Below are 17435 nucleotides of genomic sequence, written 5' to 3'. Positions count from 1 at the left end.
AGCTGAAAGCATAGGCCATTAGCCCCTGCTCGCTGAAAGGGTTCACCGCCAGGAGACTGGTTCTGAAATTCGGTCTTTATGATCAATATATCTTTCTCCATTAGGTTCATTTCCTCCAAAGGAAATGGGGAGGGCCATTATGGTTTATGTTTATTGACGGGCCTCTCCACTGGCCTTCTCAGCTTCATGGGGAGGAGGCCACAGGAGGCAGAGACCTCAGAGATGAGGTTAAACTGAACCACCTGGCCTCTTGCAAACCTATCTCGCTGGCCTCGGTGACTAAAAAAAATTTTTTAAATTAAAAAAAAAAGGAACTGGGATTGCTTGTGTGAAAGTGATGGAATATGTTATTTTGCTGTGTAGGAAAGAGTGGCCAACTCTACCAAGTACAGAAAAGGTGGCATGAATTTGGGCCCAGTTGGAAAAAATCCAGATACATGGAAGAAATTTTGGAGCACATGGTCCATTAGGTCATCCAGAAACACAGTAGGATTCCCCTTACGGTCTGTAAGGTCTCTAAGATTCCTTCAAGGGTACATCCTCAAAGTAGTACAGCCTTATCTGGTCATAAGGAGGAATCTAGATCCTTTGCAAGCACAGAACCCCTGTTTATTACTTATGGTTGCTGCCAAGGACCTCACAACACTCTATAGATGTCCCATCTTTCTTTTCTAACCTCCCTGCATGGGCGCTCATCACTTTCTCTTTGAAGACGAAAAACTAAAACATCAAATTGGGAAATCACTTCCTTTGAGGAAAGAGCACCTGAAAACCCATGCCCATGTCTCAGCTCCTGCAGGGACCCACTAGGGCCACAGCATTTGACCAGTCCTTGATTTTACTTCTGCCAAGAAGGTTTGGCTAAAATACCACCTCTGTTGTACCTTAGCTTGTGTGGCTCTTAGCTATTCCTCAAATGTTCCCCAATATTCATTTTTCTTCTGACCATCAGTTAAAGGTGGGACTAGATCTATATGGATCTTATAGGCCACTAGTAGCTGAGAGGGTAACTATGGCAGAAAGTGAAGTCTTGATTAATGGTCAGTGATGGATGAAAAGAGCTGTATGTGAATTCAGGGGATCAAGTTGGGTGGTCTGTAAGCATCTCCCGTCCTTGGCCTCAACTCATGTCAGCTCCGTATTCTGTGTCCATTCCATCCTCACATCCTACTGCCCTGCGCATAGGCGACACTCCATCCCTGGAACAACCCAACCCAACAGGAGAGAAAGAGGAAGCAGGCTGGTTACAGTTGACCAAACCTTCACCAGAGGAGAAAGTTAGAATCCAAGAGGAATGGGTATTAAGCAAAAGCCCAAGAAGCAAATCATTTCTGATACATAGAGGAATGATAATAGGGGGAGCTTCTCCTTTTTAAATTAGCAGGGATTTTTTGGATTTTGTTTTTTAGTCATTAAAGTTTTCTTCCTGTCTAGATTTTCTTCTTCAGAGAATGGATTCCGTTTTACTCACTTTTATTTGAAGGAAAAGAAGGAAGGTCTCTGCTGATTGACCTGAGGTAAATGCACAGGAAGGCAGACGCTAATATTCTCAACATCTCCAACTCCCTTTTCTGCCAAGAAAGCCCATTCCAACCTGGAAGGTACCCATAGGTGGGAACAGATCTCCATGATCATATCCAACAAGAGGGGTAGGGGCCACTTCATCCTGGGTTTCTAGAGAAAAGAAGCTTGGAGGCAGTTGGCAGAAATGCTTCCCAGGGCTATAGGCTCAAAGCTTTAACTATTTAGTATACTCCTTTCACTGATTCAGAACTTAGCCACAGCCTCCAGAACCAGCCCCTGGATTGGGACAACTGCAGAGATGACCAGACAGCTGACCCATCAGGCAAGAGCTGCCCAGGCCAGGGAGGCTTCTTACCGATACCAGTTTCACCGTTTTTCATGAAGGTTTAAGTCTGTGAAGTACCTGGTGCATGGAAGGCCTCCAATCATTATTGACTTAATGAATTTCTCCTTTCTACTGGAGAAAGAGATACAGGATCACCTGCTTGCCTGTGTTCTCAGGAGAGCTGTCAGCCTCAGGCAGGCCGTTAACCCACCTCAAATCCTCCTGTGAAGAAGGTCTGTGCTGAGCCGGCAATTCTCCATAGAACACAATAAAAGCCTCTGATATTTCTACCTAAAACCACGTCACAAAACGATGTCTATTTCTCAACACCCTAGAAGAATCCCTCAACTCCGTTTAATGGGACCGGTGGCCCCTTGATATGACTGGACTCTCCAACCAAGAAAAATAGAAGTTGGGTTCTACCTAAGTTATGTGCACTCCCCAGTCTGGTGTAGATCATTAAACTAACTCTGAGGAAAGAGAATGAGGAATCTGATTAATTAGGTCATCTTTTAATTGAATTCAAAGTATTAGATGTAGAAAATTTAACAACTGGTATCCTGGAGGTTGAGAACATTTTTTTTTTTAAAGTCCTACAGTGAGCATTAAATGTCGCTAATATTTGCGATCGTCTTAGCTACATGAAAGATCTAATTTTCATTGCATGGGGAGTTTCATCCACTTGAAGGATTGCAGACTTGACCTCTCATCTTCTCTTTTCTGATACAATTAAGTTTTTGGTCACAGAGAACCAAAGCATAGGGCAAACACACTCTGGAGGCCACAGGTATGTGCTGGTCAACAATCCAAAGTCAAGGACAGAACAACTTCAAGTGATTGGCATGCTCGACTTAACTGAATCAAGGTCTTATTGCTTTGATGGAGTATGTTTCCTTTTCTCTTAGTATATATGTTGCTTGTTGTTTTTTGATTCAGGTGTCAGATATTTGAGTTCTGTCAAGTGTAAGAAAATAGGGGGAGGACTGTCTTCCGAAGGCACATAGAGATGAGCCACCCTGGAGAACCTGGGAGTCTGGGCCAACTGGTCTATCTGAGCCAGGCATGCCTTGAGTATTTACTGATGTCAGTACTGGGTGATTTGGGAGCTGAAGGTACTCCTTAGACAGCAAATAGGGACTCACTGCATAGCCTAAAAGAAATGTCTGGCTTACAAACAGAAAGAGACGAGGAATCATAGGTTAGGTAACAGAAGAAGCTTCTGGAGCCTGGTTCCCACAACTAGAAGCGGTGTCTGGCAATGATACGGGGTCTAGCTATCAGCATAGAATGGTAACGGAAATTGCTGATGCTCACCCCAGCCCAGACCTGTCTGTACTGTACGCTCACTCATCCCACACAGACATTCAAGCTTTGTTCAATCAGCGATCCAAACATTTTCCTACTATTCCCGTTAATCATTCTGGTTCAACCTCTCAACGTCCCCCTTCCGATCCTTGCCAAGGCCTTCCACACAGCCTTAGGGGTATACTTTCACCTCCCTTAGAGCCACCCCTCACATGCAGATCTGATCTTGCCTCTTCAACTGCCCTCCCATCATTTCCCAATGGGTAGATCCAGGCTCTTTCAAGCAGCACAGATGCCTGTGAGCTGTTCCCCTACCTACTTTTTAAGCTTCTTTAAACTTCTTCTAGGTCTACCATTTTTTTCTAGCATCACCAAATTAATTTCCCTGAGTTCCCTGTCTTCTTGTCTTAGCTCCTGCTATTTGCTCCACTTCCACTGCCCTTTTTTCCCCTCTAGCCAGCTCTTAGAGCACCTTCTCCCTCCCCCCCCCCCCCCCCCCCGCCTTAGAGCATTAGAGCGCTTTTAAGATCCTGGCCAACGTCATTTCTTCTAGGACAGATTCCCACATTTTCTCAGTTTACAACACCTTCAGCAGCTCGGTCATTTTTATATTGAGCACGTAGGCAACATAAATACCTAAAAGTTCGGTTTATTTAGCAGTTAGATCCAAACAACTTAATGAGTATTTACCCCTTTCTAGCTTAAGGGCATGTGAAAAATACACAACATTGAAAGAAAAATAATTTTTTATTTCACTCTTAAATAACCACAACTACTTATTAATGGGATGTGTGTGTCTGTCGGGTACTGTACAACTGTTCAAACCCTAGAATCAGGTTGGGCACTGCACTCTCCTCTCCTGTTCCACCTTGGTTTTCTCTGGGCACTTTTTATTCTGGCGGTTTGCAAAATCCCAGTTTTACTAGGAAAGAATGCAACACAAGCTAATAGTGAAACTAACTCTCAAGCTTATGGGATGACAGATGATGAAGTTTGCTAGATTTCCCTCAAAAATTGAGAATATTCCATGGCACCTCTTGCAGTTTGCTGTAGGGTCCCAACCTAGGGTAGCTCGGGATACAATTTAAGAACCTCAGCCCCGGAAACCCCCTTTCCTCTTCTTCATATGTCCAGTGCCAATACAGTGCCTGATATACAGCTGGTGTTTGGCTGAGAGGAACCCGAACTACCCAGGGGGTCAGAGGGCACAGTGGAACCCCCAGAGAGCCAGAGGGGTTGCAGAGAAAACCAGCCTGCATGACAATTAAACAGAACATCCCAGTCAAGCTCAAAACCTGTGAATCTGGGAGGGAGCAGGGATCCTGCTGGGCTCGGTATGGGGCCAAACCCAACCATGGGACCCCAGAGGTGATGGTCTCCAAAAGGACACCCACCAGTCAAACTTCATTGACTGTAGCTTTCTGATCTCAATCCTTGGTTGTGTTTATGGTTTTCATTTGGTTTCCCAGTAAGAGTTCCTGGGGTGGAAGTGAAGGAGGGAGGAAAGAATGCCCTCTGTCTTAGGCAAATGGGGATGAGATTTTTCCTTTCCAGCCCTTGTTCAGACTTGAGGGCATCTCTGTGACCCTCGTGATGGGCCAGAGCAACCTGGAACCTAAAATTCAGCAGAGCTAAGAGCAGCCAGTGGGAGGGAACCCAGGCAGAGCGAGGGAAGCAAAGCCATCGGTGGGTGCTGCTGGTTTCTCCCACCTGGGCTAATGTCACCCAGCTGCTTGCCTGAGTTTTCAAGGAGCTGTTGCTTTGATCTCACTGGTGCTGTTCTTTCCCCACCATTAGCAGGACATCAGATTTTGCATTGTTTTTTTTTTTCTTCTTCTTCTTCTTCTCCCACCTTCTGTCAAGAATGAACCCTAGACGTAATTGGGAAGGTCAGGAGCAAGGTCAGAGATTAAATGTGGGTCCCCTAGTAACAGCTGTAGCAGCCCAGGTGCCCCAGGGTCTCTAGCCACGAAGGTCCCATCTGACTAATCAGCTGCTATGGTGGCTGGACCACTGGCCTTTGAGCTTAAAGGGACACTCTGCCTTTATTTGCTAGAGGTCGGCCGACTTCTGAGTCACTCTGAGGGTAGCAGATGCTCAGGCTCAGCCTGGTGTTTGGGGTCCACTCCCCCAACCCCGCTGTTCTTGGCATTGGCCCCATCGATGGGCCCGTGGAGGTGGGAGCACTATGGCAACAGTCTTCCTTCCACGGGGTGGAGGGGGGAGATGTGTTCTGCGGCTGCCCCTGTTCAGTCTGTTCTGTGGGCAGAGTTCTGGGAACAAACTCCCCCCAAATCACTGTCAGCCTGGCGGTGCGGGGAGGAGCAGCAGAGCTCTGCCTGTGGCTTGTGACCCTGGAGAAGTGGTGATTTTATTCCTCCTCCCACCAGCCTGCCTAGAGAATCCCATACCTCCGAGGCAGGTCACTAATGGCTTTCTAGAAACTTTCTCCCCTAAAAGAGGAAAAGAAAAGAATACCCTATAATTTTTATAGTACCTTCCTGTGGGAAAGTTCTTTCTGGTACCTACCTTGAGCCCTTTGTGCTATAGCCAAAGCTTATTTTACTTTGGCTGACCCTCTCGTACCTCATACATCAGATACGAGAACCTTCTGTAAAATCGAAGCTTTCTCAGACTTGTCTTCTTCAGGAAGAAGAATTTGGGTTTTCTTAATCTTTCACCAGAGCCTTATCACCCAAACCTTTCATTATCTTTCTCAATTATATCTTTGAACCCTCTCCAGAACCTGTCTTTTGAGTTACAGGAACCATAACTTAATTAGATCTTTCATTTCCAGAGGATACTCCTAGTGCTTAAGGAAAAAAAATGAATTAAATTTCAGTCAGATATATTTCACTGGAGGAAGGGCCTAGGAAAAAAAGAAAGAAATTGGATCCTATATATAAATAGCCCATTATATCACAAATGAGTTTTTCTTTTCCCAATTTTTGAAACAATGGATCCTTTGGAGGGGGGGGGGGCTGAATTTAATTCCACAGAGATCCTAATCTAAAAGGCCATAATTTGCATTCTTTTGTGGGTAGGTGGCTTCTGGATTCAAAAAGAGCGTTAAGATGTGTGCCTCTGTCTAGTAAGTGGTAAAGGAAACACTGCTGGCAACGTGGCAGCAATTAAACATCTTATTCAGGTGTGGGATCAATGTGTGTGTGTGCGTGCTTGCGTGTAGTGGTTGGGGGAAGATGTCCCTGGATTTCCAGTCTTTTCTGTACCAGCTTTTTTTTTTTTTTTCTTTTTTAAGATTGTATTTATTTATTAATGAGAGACACAGAGAGAGGCAGAGACACAGGCAGGGGGAGAAGCAGGCTCCCCACAGGGCTCCATCCCAGGACCCTGGGATCACACCCTGAGTCAAAGGCAGACGCTCAACCACTGAGCCACCCAGGTGTCCGTCCCTCTGTACCAGCTTTTGTTCTGAGTGGCTTAGATGCGTCTGTCTTGCTTCTCCATAACGTCAGCTTACTGCCAGCAGCCTTGCTTCCGTAATGCTGTTTTACTAGTTCTGTAATGCTGTGTAGATTTCTTGATCCTGATCGTTTGGTGTTTGTGCTCAGAGTTTCATGGGGGAAAGGGTATTTAACTGGTCTTGGGCCGTGGAACAGAGTCACAGAGCCATGACCGCGGCCAGGCTGTTTAGAGCACGTTAGTTTGCTTCCTTCACCTGAGATCCCCCTGTGCAAAGTGAAGAAGCTGAGCTCACAGATGATCTGACGGTCCTGCCCATCTGACCCCTAGGATTCCCAGCCAGCCCTTCTTGTTGCTCCATAGAGGGCCCAGAAGATAGGGGAGCTGGGTTCAGCAGCCCATTGAAAAAAGGGTGCTCGGAGAGTGTCAACAGCAACTGAAAGAATTCCATCCCCCTCGCCCCTCTCTTCCAAGGAGCCTGAAGCTGTAGGGTGGAAGGGATGAGAATGGCCATTTGTTGGTCACCTCCATGGTGTCAGGCAAGAGTTCAAGGCTCCTTATGCCCACCCCTCACTACGGAGTAGACATACTGAGTGTCTGACACCACAACCACCACCCTGCCCACCCCTGCCCAGGGGAGTCTACACTCCTCAGATCTCACTCAAAATGTCACCCCCCAGTGAAACCTTCCCTGACCCCTCAACCCAAGCTCGATGTCTCTGTCCTATGTTCTTATGGTTCCCTCTGCTTTCTCTTCATTGCACTCGCCACCAATGTCATTATCCGTATAATCAATGCTTTCATGTCAGCTCGAGCAAAAATTTCAGAAGGGCCAGGACCATAGAAGTCTCATTTTCTACTATATTCCTAGAGCCTAGCACAGTGCTGACAAAATAGTAGTTCAGTAAGTAGTCGTTGAGCAAACGTAAGCATGAATGCAGAACCAGTGGATGAATAGCAGAGCTGCATGCAAACCCAGAACTGTCTGGATCTGGGACACCAGATTTCAGATGCTCTACTTGCATGCTTGTGCACAGGGCCTCACTGCTGTCACCTTCCTATGACAAAGCCCCTCCTGTAAATATAGGGCTTTGATTCGTTTCCCCAGCAGGGGGAGTGATGGCGGCCCAACTCTGGCCCTAAACAACCTGTGCTACTTGTCCCCAGGGAGGTCTAAAATAGTTGGGAAGACTATGGATCCAGGCCTGAGGCTGTTGGTGGCGGTTGGCGGTGGGTGGGAGGAGTCACTGAATTGCACCAAAGTAAATGTCCTTGTGGGCATTAGCCCCACTTTCTAACGTGCTTTGCCAAAGGGGCTGCAAATTTTAAAAACTGCTCAGCAGGGGATCTGGGTCAGTAGGAGTGGGTGAAAAGGAAAGAGGACAGACCAAGACATGACAACCTTTAGGGAAGCAAAAATAAAATTCTAATGTGGAAACTGCTCAAAATAGATTGCATGGCTGTCAGGCTGCATGCAAATCGAGTGCTAATTACATGGAAATTAATTACAAAGTCCTAATTTCCATATGCCTTGCTATGACCCTAGGGGCTGGGGTGGGGGTGGGGATCCTGCCGCAGGTGTCTCCCCCACACCACCGAGGCGAGGCGGCTGTGATGTCGCCTACTTCACACTCCTGCCACGATAGTGAAAAAAAGCTGATAGGAGGCTAAAAATACTAACAATAGAAATTTGATTTCTTCTTCCAGACAAAAGGCCTTGGCATCCACAGGAGGAAGAAGTGTTCAGGCAGCATGTGACTGGTTGGTATGAAATAAATAAATAGAGAAAATAGCATATAATTAACTCTGAGTGTATGTGGATGAGCAGGGATGTGCAGCCTTTCTCTAATGGGCTGGGCGGGGTGGGGGGGGGGTGCTGGTGGTATGAGCCAGAAGCCCATGTATCAAGCCAGTTGCCTCCTCTGTCCGGGCCCTAGCTGTTTGAAAAAATTCAAAGTGTGTCCAAGGTAGAGCCCTTATCACAATATCTGTCCCTGTTCATCACTTAAAGATACACCTTAGGTATGTGAGTGCTAGGTGAATCAGCTTTAAAAAAAAAAAAAAATCCTATCTGCTTTGCATGACATCACTCCCCAGAGCAGACCCCACAAGGCTATGCTCCTGAAGCTCTCCTGATGTTTGGGGGCATGTGGGTTTAACTATAGGCTGAACTGTAGGGACAGGCAGGGTTGGAACAGTGCTGATGGGCTGGAAAGGGATTTGGGGTTTATCTGAGGATATCTGGAGTTTATCCGGAGTGGCTTTAGGATTTTTTATGGAGTTGTGGGATGTGGGTATGCAGCATGATAGACAAGAGAAGTTGGTGCTTCTGAGAGCTGGTTATGCAGTATGAGCTTTGAGGGATGGACTTCTTTAAAGCACAAAAATGAAAACCCATCCCTTGGCAAGGCCTGGGGTATGGAGCATTTGGAGGGTGGATCTGTCTCTTTCGGGTCTTCCTTCCTTTCCATTGGTCTCCAGCGAGGCCTGCTTGGCTCCCTTGTCTCTGGCAGGTTGTTCTCTCACGTCGGCGACCCTTTCCTGGATGACCCCCTGCCCCGGGAGTACGTCCTCTACCTCCGACCCACTGGCCCCTTAGCACAGAAGCTCTCCGACTTTTGGCAGCAGTCGAAGCAGATCTGTGGGAAGAACAAGGCACACAACATCTTCCCCCACATCACCCTCTGCCAGTTCTTCATGGTGAGCCACGGACCCTCCCCAGCCCCTGCCCAGGGGAGCCTGGCTGCCATACGCCAGCCAGGTCCTTGTGACCTGGAATCACAGTGCAGAGCCTCCCAGGCAGCTGGCAGAAAGAGCCACAGGCTCCTAGGCTTGGATGGGCCTTCGAGGAATGAGTAAGGCCCAGAGCACACAGGTGTGACGTGCCATCATGATGACGGCTGTTCCTCAGGACTCTAGGGACAAGCCTGACCCCCTGAGTGAGGATCTGCACGGGCAGCCGCAGCAGTGAAACTAATGCAGTGTCTGAACTTGTCTGTTGTAGGGGGGGAAATTGGCTGGGACCAAGAAATGTGGCCCATAGGTGGGAGGAGGTGACCTTTGCCTCATGGACATTGTCCGCAGGTCTGTCTCACCAGGTCTTTCTGGAGACAACAAAGATGACCTGTGACCTGCCCTGGTTACCTAATCCATCATCCTAGCCATCACAGAGCTTCCTTAATGACCAAATTAATTCCCCTCCTATAATAAATATCAATACATCTCATCTACTTCAGTCCTCTGTGGAGGAGGAGCAGAGGTGGCTTATCCAGGCATATTCAAGAAGAAGCAGACTTTAAGATTATTTTGAGATATTTTTTTCCAGATTTTCTCTGTCTCTTTAAGGTAAAAATGTGTTGCTAACACTTTCTTTCTACCGTTCACTTGGAAAATTAAAATGATTACCACTTCCTCTTAGTCATCCCAGGATCTTTCTCAAAAGCATTCAGAGTTCTAGAGACACTCTTTTTTTTTTTTCTCTCTCTCTCCAGTGCTCCAAAGAGGGTGGGAGGATGACATCACAGCTGAGCCCCATTCTTCCCAACTATCATGGGACTGGCAGTCAAGTCAACTTCTGATCATCTAAGGGGAATAGGCACGGCACAGATGGTGGGAGGAGATGGAGAGCACGCCCGTCACCCTGGATGCTGTGCTCTTCGGGAACATTCATTCCTCCACTCCTCCCTTCCACTGGACCAGTCCCGCCTCCTGGCTGGGCTCAGAAGCACAGCAGGGCAGGGTGGGACAGAAGAGTTGGTCCCTGGCCCTCGTTTGATCTACCAGTTAGTTAAGCCACTTCCAGATCACTGGAGCCTGCAGGTCCTCTCCCTCCTCACGAGCAGACGTGATGGTTTAGTAATGGCATCGTCAGCCTCCAGCTCTGACCGTGGAGGATGCCACATGCTCAGCCCCAGTAGGTAGACCTCCACCCCCACCCCCCTCTGAATGAAGCATTTGCTTTCCCCGCCAGTGTGAGGACAGCAAGGTGGACGCCCTGGGGGAAGCCCTGCAGACCACCGTCAGTCGCTGGAAATGCAAGTTCTCAGCCCCGCTGCCCCTGGAGCTCTACACATCCTCCAACTTCATTGGCCTCTTCGTGAAGGAAGACAGCGCCGAGGTCCTCAAGAAGTTTGCCGCCGACTTTGCTGCAGAGGCTGCATCCAAAACAGGTGAGCTGATGGCTACTGGGCCCCGTTAATCAAAAATCTGGGGAGGGAAGGGGTAAGCGGGTATGGAGGAGTGGGCTGGGGCCAGGTGGAGGGATGGGGCAGGAGGTCCTGCAGGAACACACAGAACATGACAAGGGATCCCACCCTTTCCTTCACCCCTTTGCTCCCTTTTTAACACGGCAACTGCCATTTTGCTCAGCCTCCTGCGAGAACATCCGTTGCCTGCCCCCAGGCCCGAGCTGAAGGCACGCACATGGCTGTTCCACACTGAACCATGAGAGCATCCTTTGTAGCTCTGCCGTCTTTCCGATGCAGAGTTAAAGAATCTTGCTTCCCCCACCACTTCCCCGCCGTGCAGGCATTGGTCTGGGTCTCACAGCTCACTCTGTGAGGACCCAGGGCTGTGCCCGGGGTGGTGATCCAACACAGAGTAGAGTGGAACCGCTTAGTATCAAATCATACATCCATTGAGCCAACGTCCCACACTCACTGAAACCCATCAGATGGGTCCCTAAAGCCTCAACAGTACAAAAATGTCACTCTTTCAAGATGTTCCTTGCTCCTTCCATGGCAGATCTTAGTTCAAGCCAACTGAGATTTCCCAGCAAAGGAATTAGCGTAGAGAGAAACTCAGGATGTATGTTGACGTAGGCGGGAAGCACAGAAAGGGAACAAATGGGAGAAGTTGCTAGGGCTTTCCTGTCTGCCTCCCGGTTCAGACGGGCTCACGAAGGTCAAGGAGAGCCTTGCCTCCTGCAGGGGGGCAGAAAGTGGCGGTGGAGGGAGGGAAGAGTTGGCAGGGGGAGGTTTGGGTGACCCCCACAGAGAGAAATCACAAGTGGTGGGTATTTATTAGGGATCCACTATGTGTTTATCCGTGAAGCGTGCAACAGAAGAAGTGGTTTCTCCTGGCCAGAGGTGCAGGTTCAAGTACAGGTGATAACGGAGCTCTGAGATGAGAAAGGCCACCCCAGAGCAGAGTGGTTCCACCGTCAGGGAAAAAAAGGAAATGCACACTGGATGACGGGGGTCCCTACCATGGAGGAAGGGCCCTGCGGGTGGCACCTGCTATTTTGCTCAGGGCTCTTTACCAGAAAAGCCCCCAACAGGGCTCAGGATTCTAGAAAGAGCGTGATGAAGGCTCAGCATCACCAAGCAGGAGGGCAGGGAGGGCTCCACTCTCAGAGGGGCTCCAGCCCTGAAGGTACCTGTTCTATGTGGGGGAGCGGGGCCTCCTCAGAGCCCCTGCCCAGGCACGCCTTCTTCCCCAGGGACCAGGCTCTGCTCTCTGACGGCCCTGGAGCCCACCATTTCTTAGCTTAATAATTCAGAGAAATAACATAATAGGCAAATTATTTCCTGTTCCTATCCCTCTAACTCAGGGAAATGGCTCTTTTTCATCCCACAGTAGCTATTACTAAAACCACGAAAACTCCCACAAGACCCAAATCTGGTGTCTAGCCACAAAACCCAAATCCCTCACAAATGCATAGAGCAGGTCTCAGCCAGGACTATGGCCAATTCTGATGGCCCATGATGAGCGAGAGGCCAGAGGCCCTTGCTTCCTTTCCTTGCAGGGAGAGGTAGGGCCAGTCCTCTCCAAGACCTGGGGCCACTCTCTTGAGGAGCCCAGCCAGCTGGGTTCCCTGCCCCTGTGCGGCCCCCTGGTGGTGACTGGGACAACTGGGTGGCTGCTGCAGCTCCTTGCCTTCTTGTGTGCAGAGCTGGCCATCCCATCTTGGCCCTAGAACTCAAGCCTTGTTATTCTAGAGTTTTGGGCAGATCCGATTCCTTCTGCAAGTAGATTCAGTGCCCATCATAGGTGGTTTAGGGAGATTCATGCATGTGTATTCAATCATCTACCGAATACTAAAAGCCTATAATGTTCGGAACCCTGATATGTTGCTAACAGGACCCAGAAAGCCCTTGCCTCATGGGGACTCACACCACAGAAATACACTCCAGTATAACAGAAAGAGAGCCAGCTGCTACTTCTATCTCCCTGTGACATGAGCAAGCCGCTTAATTTCTCAAGTTCCCTATCTTCCCTCTGGTTGTATCTTCTTGGACAGTAGATGGATCTCCCCCGTGCAAGAATGTACAAAAGAGAAATAAAATCCAATTGTCTATGTAGGGAGATTGGTTTCTTTTTTTACTACTTACAGGGTCTTAGAGGAATAGTCTGTATACTTAAAAAAAAAAAGGGGGGGGGGAGGAAACCACTGGTTTAAAGATTTTATTTATCTATTCATGAGAGACACACAGAGAGGCAGAGACACAGGCAGAGGGAGAAGCAGGCTCCTTGCAGGGAGCCCAACTTGGGACTCGATCCTGGGTCTCCAGGATCAGGCCCTGGGCCAAAGGTGGCGCTAAACCATTGAGCCCCCCGGGCTGCCCCTAAACCAGTGGTTTTCAATCAGGGAGGTGATACCTCCCAGGGGACATGTGGCAATGTCTGGAGTCATTTTTGGTTGCCACAGCTCAGGGTGGGTGCTACCCGAATCTAGTAGGGAGGGACCAGGGATGTGGGTAAAGACACACCCCACCCCACCCCCCCAATGAAGAATTATCTACCCAAGTGCTGCTGGGAAACCCTGTTGTGAATTTTGAAAATATTCCATCTTATTCCCTGGTTCCTCCATCAGAGTCACCCAGACGCTAAGAGACCTGGTCTCAAAGTGAAGGCAATATAGCTTTGGCACTCACATAATGACAAAACTTCTTTATTTCTACATAAATTAGCTCACCCTTCCATGTCTTGGTTTCCTCATCTGAATGGTGGGCTGGTGATAGTGTGTTGGGAGGAAAAGCCAACCCAAACGATGAGCCTTCTGCTGATCCGCAGCTCCTACGGAAGAGCCAGGTTGTATAGCTCTTAACCTCTCAGATTGTAGGTTCATTCAGGATCCTTTACCCCCTCCTCTCCCCTTATTCTGCTGCTGTGAAGGAGGGAAATGGGTTTTGTCTGGCCAAGGGACTCCCTCCTTTGTCACTTGGGAGAATTTACAAGGGCACCCTTCTGTGCTCCTTGAGTCTCCGCCATCGCTATGATGACCACCTTCTAATAACCGTTTCCTTCCTTCCTTCTAGAAGTCCATGTGGAACCTCATAAGAAGCAGCTTCATGTAACCCTCGCTTACCACTTCCAAGCTAGCCACCTACCCACCCTGGAGAAACTAGCTCAGAACATTGATGTCAAACTTGGCTGCGACTGGGTGGCCACCATATTCTCACGAGATATCCGGTTCGCTAACCATGAGGTAACGTCTCACCGTGGCTTCTGACGCCACTGGAGGTGCAGGGGCGCAGACACAATCAAAAGCACTTGCAGCTCACTGCTGTAGAGAGATTGGTGCCAAAGGAAAGCAGCGAAGTGAGCACCAGACCAGGAGTCAGTCGGCCCACAATTTTCTCCGGGATCTCCCTGCCTCCCCCGGGAAGCTTGGAGCTGGCACCCTTCCTCCCTGGGTCCCAAGTGACTCCTCGGTGTACTGCTCCCATTGCTTTGTCTGCCCTGCCAACCTCACTGGGCTGATGCAGAAATGAAATGGGAGGATAGAAAAGTATGTAGGAAAAATTTTAATTCTATAAATTCATGGGGTCCATGAAAGACCTCAGCCAGATTTTAGGTGAGGAGAATGCAGAAATACCGGGGGGGGGGGGGGGGGGAATCTGTGATCACATAATTAACAGATACTTGCTAAGTATCGATGGCATGTAAGTTACCATGGAACATACGAGATTTTTAAAACATGGTCTTGTCCTCAAGGAGTTTGAGTCTAGTAGGGGAGAGGGAAGAGACACACAAAATAAAAACAGAGACCACATGTTGTGACAGTCTGTGTGCTTCCCTCGTGGGAGCCAAGAGTGGGACCACTGGCTCCCAGTGCATGTGGAAAGGTTGGCATAACCCCAGCATCCTCCTTTGGAGAGAATCGGTATTGATTTCCAAAACAAGCCCACGTGCCACTCTGAACAGTAATATTGCCCTTTATTTTTCTGAAGGAGAAGCTGAGATCCAAAGAGAATAACTGGCTGGTCCATAGCAAACTAGCAATTTAGGGCCAGAGCTGAAGCCAGAACCCAGGGATCCTGAGCAATAAAGACAAGCAACACATCTTTAAAAAAACAAAAAACAAAAAACAAAAAACCCACAGTTTGATGAAAAATTTGTCATCCAATTTAATTACATTTATGAAACAGTATTTGATTTGCTTCCCAATTTTTCAACAGCAAAAGGACTGACGTTGTTAGTTTACCTAGCTTTTAAAAAAAAAAAATCTCTGTTAGACATTAAAAATATATGAAAAACAGTTGGAGTCTCAGGGTCTCAGGGTCTAGAGAGTGGGAGTGTTGAAAGGAGCCAACCCATGAACCAAGGGCCTGTGAGTGTCAGGGACATGCAGCTCTGTCAGACCCTGCTGACGGGAATGTCGTGTCCTCCTTCCAAGTTCATTTGACGGAAGTTTCTGGAAAGACACAACAAGGAGACGGGCTGGATCTGACTTAAGAATTGTGACAGCTCCCGGAATTGCTTAGGAGGAGTCCTAAATATAACAGGGGAGGTGTGGCTGACTAGGTTCCTTACAAGGACAGAGCGGGGGTGGGGGAAAAGTCAAGGGTTGGGTGTAGATGGACGGAGGGAAGTCACCTTTCTAGGAGAAGGAAGGTGGCAATGGAATTTTCCAGGAGTATCTTCTAATCAACACTGCCCTCCAGTTAACTCAGAGGGTAATTGCTTTTCAGCCTGACCCACATTCCGCTCAATTGGCATGGAGGTAAAGAGGCAGCAGGCGCCCACGCGAAGTATTTTCTAAAAATAACTTGGCCTCTTTTATCTCGTATTTGTAAAAGCTCATTTATTACCCTTCCTTCCTGATACGGCTGGCTCTCCGAGGTCATCTGGCTCTACCTGAGCCCCCCTTGCATATAAAAACCTTCCCCTTGTCTGCCTTCTTCTGTCCCCCGGGAGGGAGGTTGGATGGATCGTGCCAGGGAGGCCAGCAGACGTCCAGAGACGGACAGCGGTTTGGACAAGGGCACTCAGCAGGCCACGCTTAGGAGCGCATCCAGGGCTCAGCCCTCTGCCGCCGCCCACTTTGGTTTTGGGCTCGCAAATGTCTCTCTGTACGTTGTGTAGTCTTCCCTGTTCGTGATGACGTGAGGCCACGCCGGTTTTCTATGCCAAGTGATAGAAATCTGAAGGAGGACAGCAATACACAAAAAGCACCCATGGCTCCAGATCCCGGCTCCATCCGTGTGGCGGTCGTTAGGCTCGCTTCTGCAGCTCCTAGAACACTCCCATCCTTGGTTGTTGTGTCACGGTACAGTGGCGAGAGTATTTTGCTGGACTGTTGCTGTCGTGTGGGCTCCACGAGAAGATGACGGAAGGGTCCTGGTAGAGGCAGCACAGCGTGGCTGCAGCAACAGAATTGCCGTTGCTACGAGAAGCTTCGAAGTCAAGGAGGTTAGGTTCCTACAATCACAAAGGGCTGCTGCTGCCCGTACAAAGGGAGAAAAACTAGAGTCAACCATTCTTACAGGTAAACACTAAACATAAAGAGGTATAATGCGGTGCAGAACGCGGCCTGTGTCCTGCCAACTCTCGAACGTAGGTTGACTTTTCGCATGTGCTTCTGGTGAGCGGAATGGGCTGCGGGGACACGGGCACCAGTTATAATTTGAGATTTGCTGCTATGTCTTATTTTATTGTTTATCCAGTAAATTAGAGCTACCCTCTGCTTAGGACACACGGCCCCCTAACGCTCCTTTGTTGTGCCTCTGTTTCCCGGGATGCAACCTAGAGATAGAAAACTCACCCCCACCAAGCGATAGGAGGAAGGTGTTCTCATCCGAAGTCACTTTGAGTTTCTCAATGGAAAAGAAAGTTCTTGGCCAAAGGCATAATTAGTCAAAACTATGCTGTTCTTGAGTATCTAAGAGACATGAGTTTCGACTTGTTCCCCCTATGACTTGGTACCCCTCTCCACCCTGTTCCAGGAAAGGGAGGGTTCCTTTGGGTGCATCATCACATACCTAGCTTAGAGAGTTGGGTTTTTTTCTTTCCTAAGCTGTTTTCACAGCCCAGCAGAAAACCTCCCTGGCTAGTTCGGAACGGCGGTTTGAGCACGAATGTGTCGGAAAAACAAGGGAAGTAGTGGGAGGGGAACAGGGACAAAGATCTGGAGCTGAAAGATCTGTGTGTTTTCACTTCCATTCTCCGAGGGGAAAAAAAAAAAAAAAAAGATCACCTCTTTTTGCCAATGCCCTCCTTAGAGAATTCCAGAAGGAAATCCGTTATAACATGTTCTGATGTGTCTCCTTGACAGATACCGGCGAGCTGGTTAGCCCACAAGCACAGAGTCCAGGGGTCAGGCTAGAAGGAAAAATCAGGCGTCATGGTTCAATAGACATAATTATGCACCTTCTGTGTACAGGCTCTGACCTATAGAGTTTTTCCTTAGATTGTCTTATTAACTTTTATAGTCCAGGCATTATTTTCCAGATGAGAAAAGGGAAGCCAAACAGGGTTAAAAACCTGAAGGTGGAACCAGAAGAGTTAGCCTGCCACTAAGGACTTCAGGACTGTGGGAAAGACTGTTCAAGCATCTCCCTCCGTCATTGTGTTCATTGTGAAATAAATAGGAAAGGAAGTATTTTCCTTACTATGGAGGGCCCTTGCTATAAAT

The 17435-nt window shown here is 48.4% G+C and overlaps 1 protein-coding gene across 4 annotated transcripts in view; it reads left to right on the top strand.

Moving 5' to 3' along the window:
* UBASH3B (ubiquitin associated and SH3 domain containing B) overlaps nucleotides 1-17435 on the top strand; it is a 139567-nt gene that overhangs the window by 97344 nt on the left and 24788 nt on the right. For all 4 annotated transcript variants that reach the window (XM_038535860.1, XM_038535858.1, XM_038535857.1 and 1 more), the window contains exons 2-5: nucleotides 8285-8338; nucleotides 9091-9277; nucleotides 10548-10746; nucleotides 13837-14006. In XM_038535860.1, the coding sequence (XP_038391788.1) occupies nucleotides 8285-8338; nucleotides 9091-9277; nucleotides 10548-10746; nucleotides 13837-14006 (610 nt within the window). The remainder of the gene's footprint in view (nucleotides 1-8284; nucleotides 8339-9090; nucleotides 9278-10547; nucleotides 10747-13836; nucleotides 14007-17435) is intronic.

The sequence above is a fragment of the Canis lupus genome, chromosome 5 (assembly GCF_011100685.1).
Source record: "Canis lupus familiaris isolate Mischka breed German Shepherd chromosome 5, alternate assembly UU_Cfam_GSD_1.0, whole genome shotgun sequence".
Lineage (NCBI taxonomy): Eukaryota > Metazoa > Chordata > Mammalia > Carnivora > Canidae > Canis > Canis lupus.
This window is presented reverse-complemented; position numbering and strand designations above follow the sequence as displayed.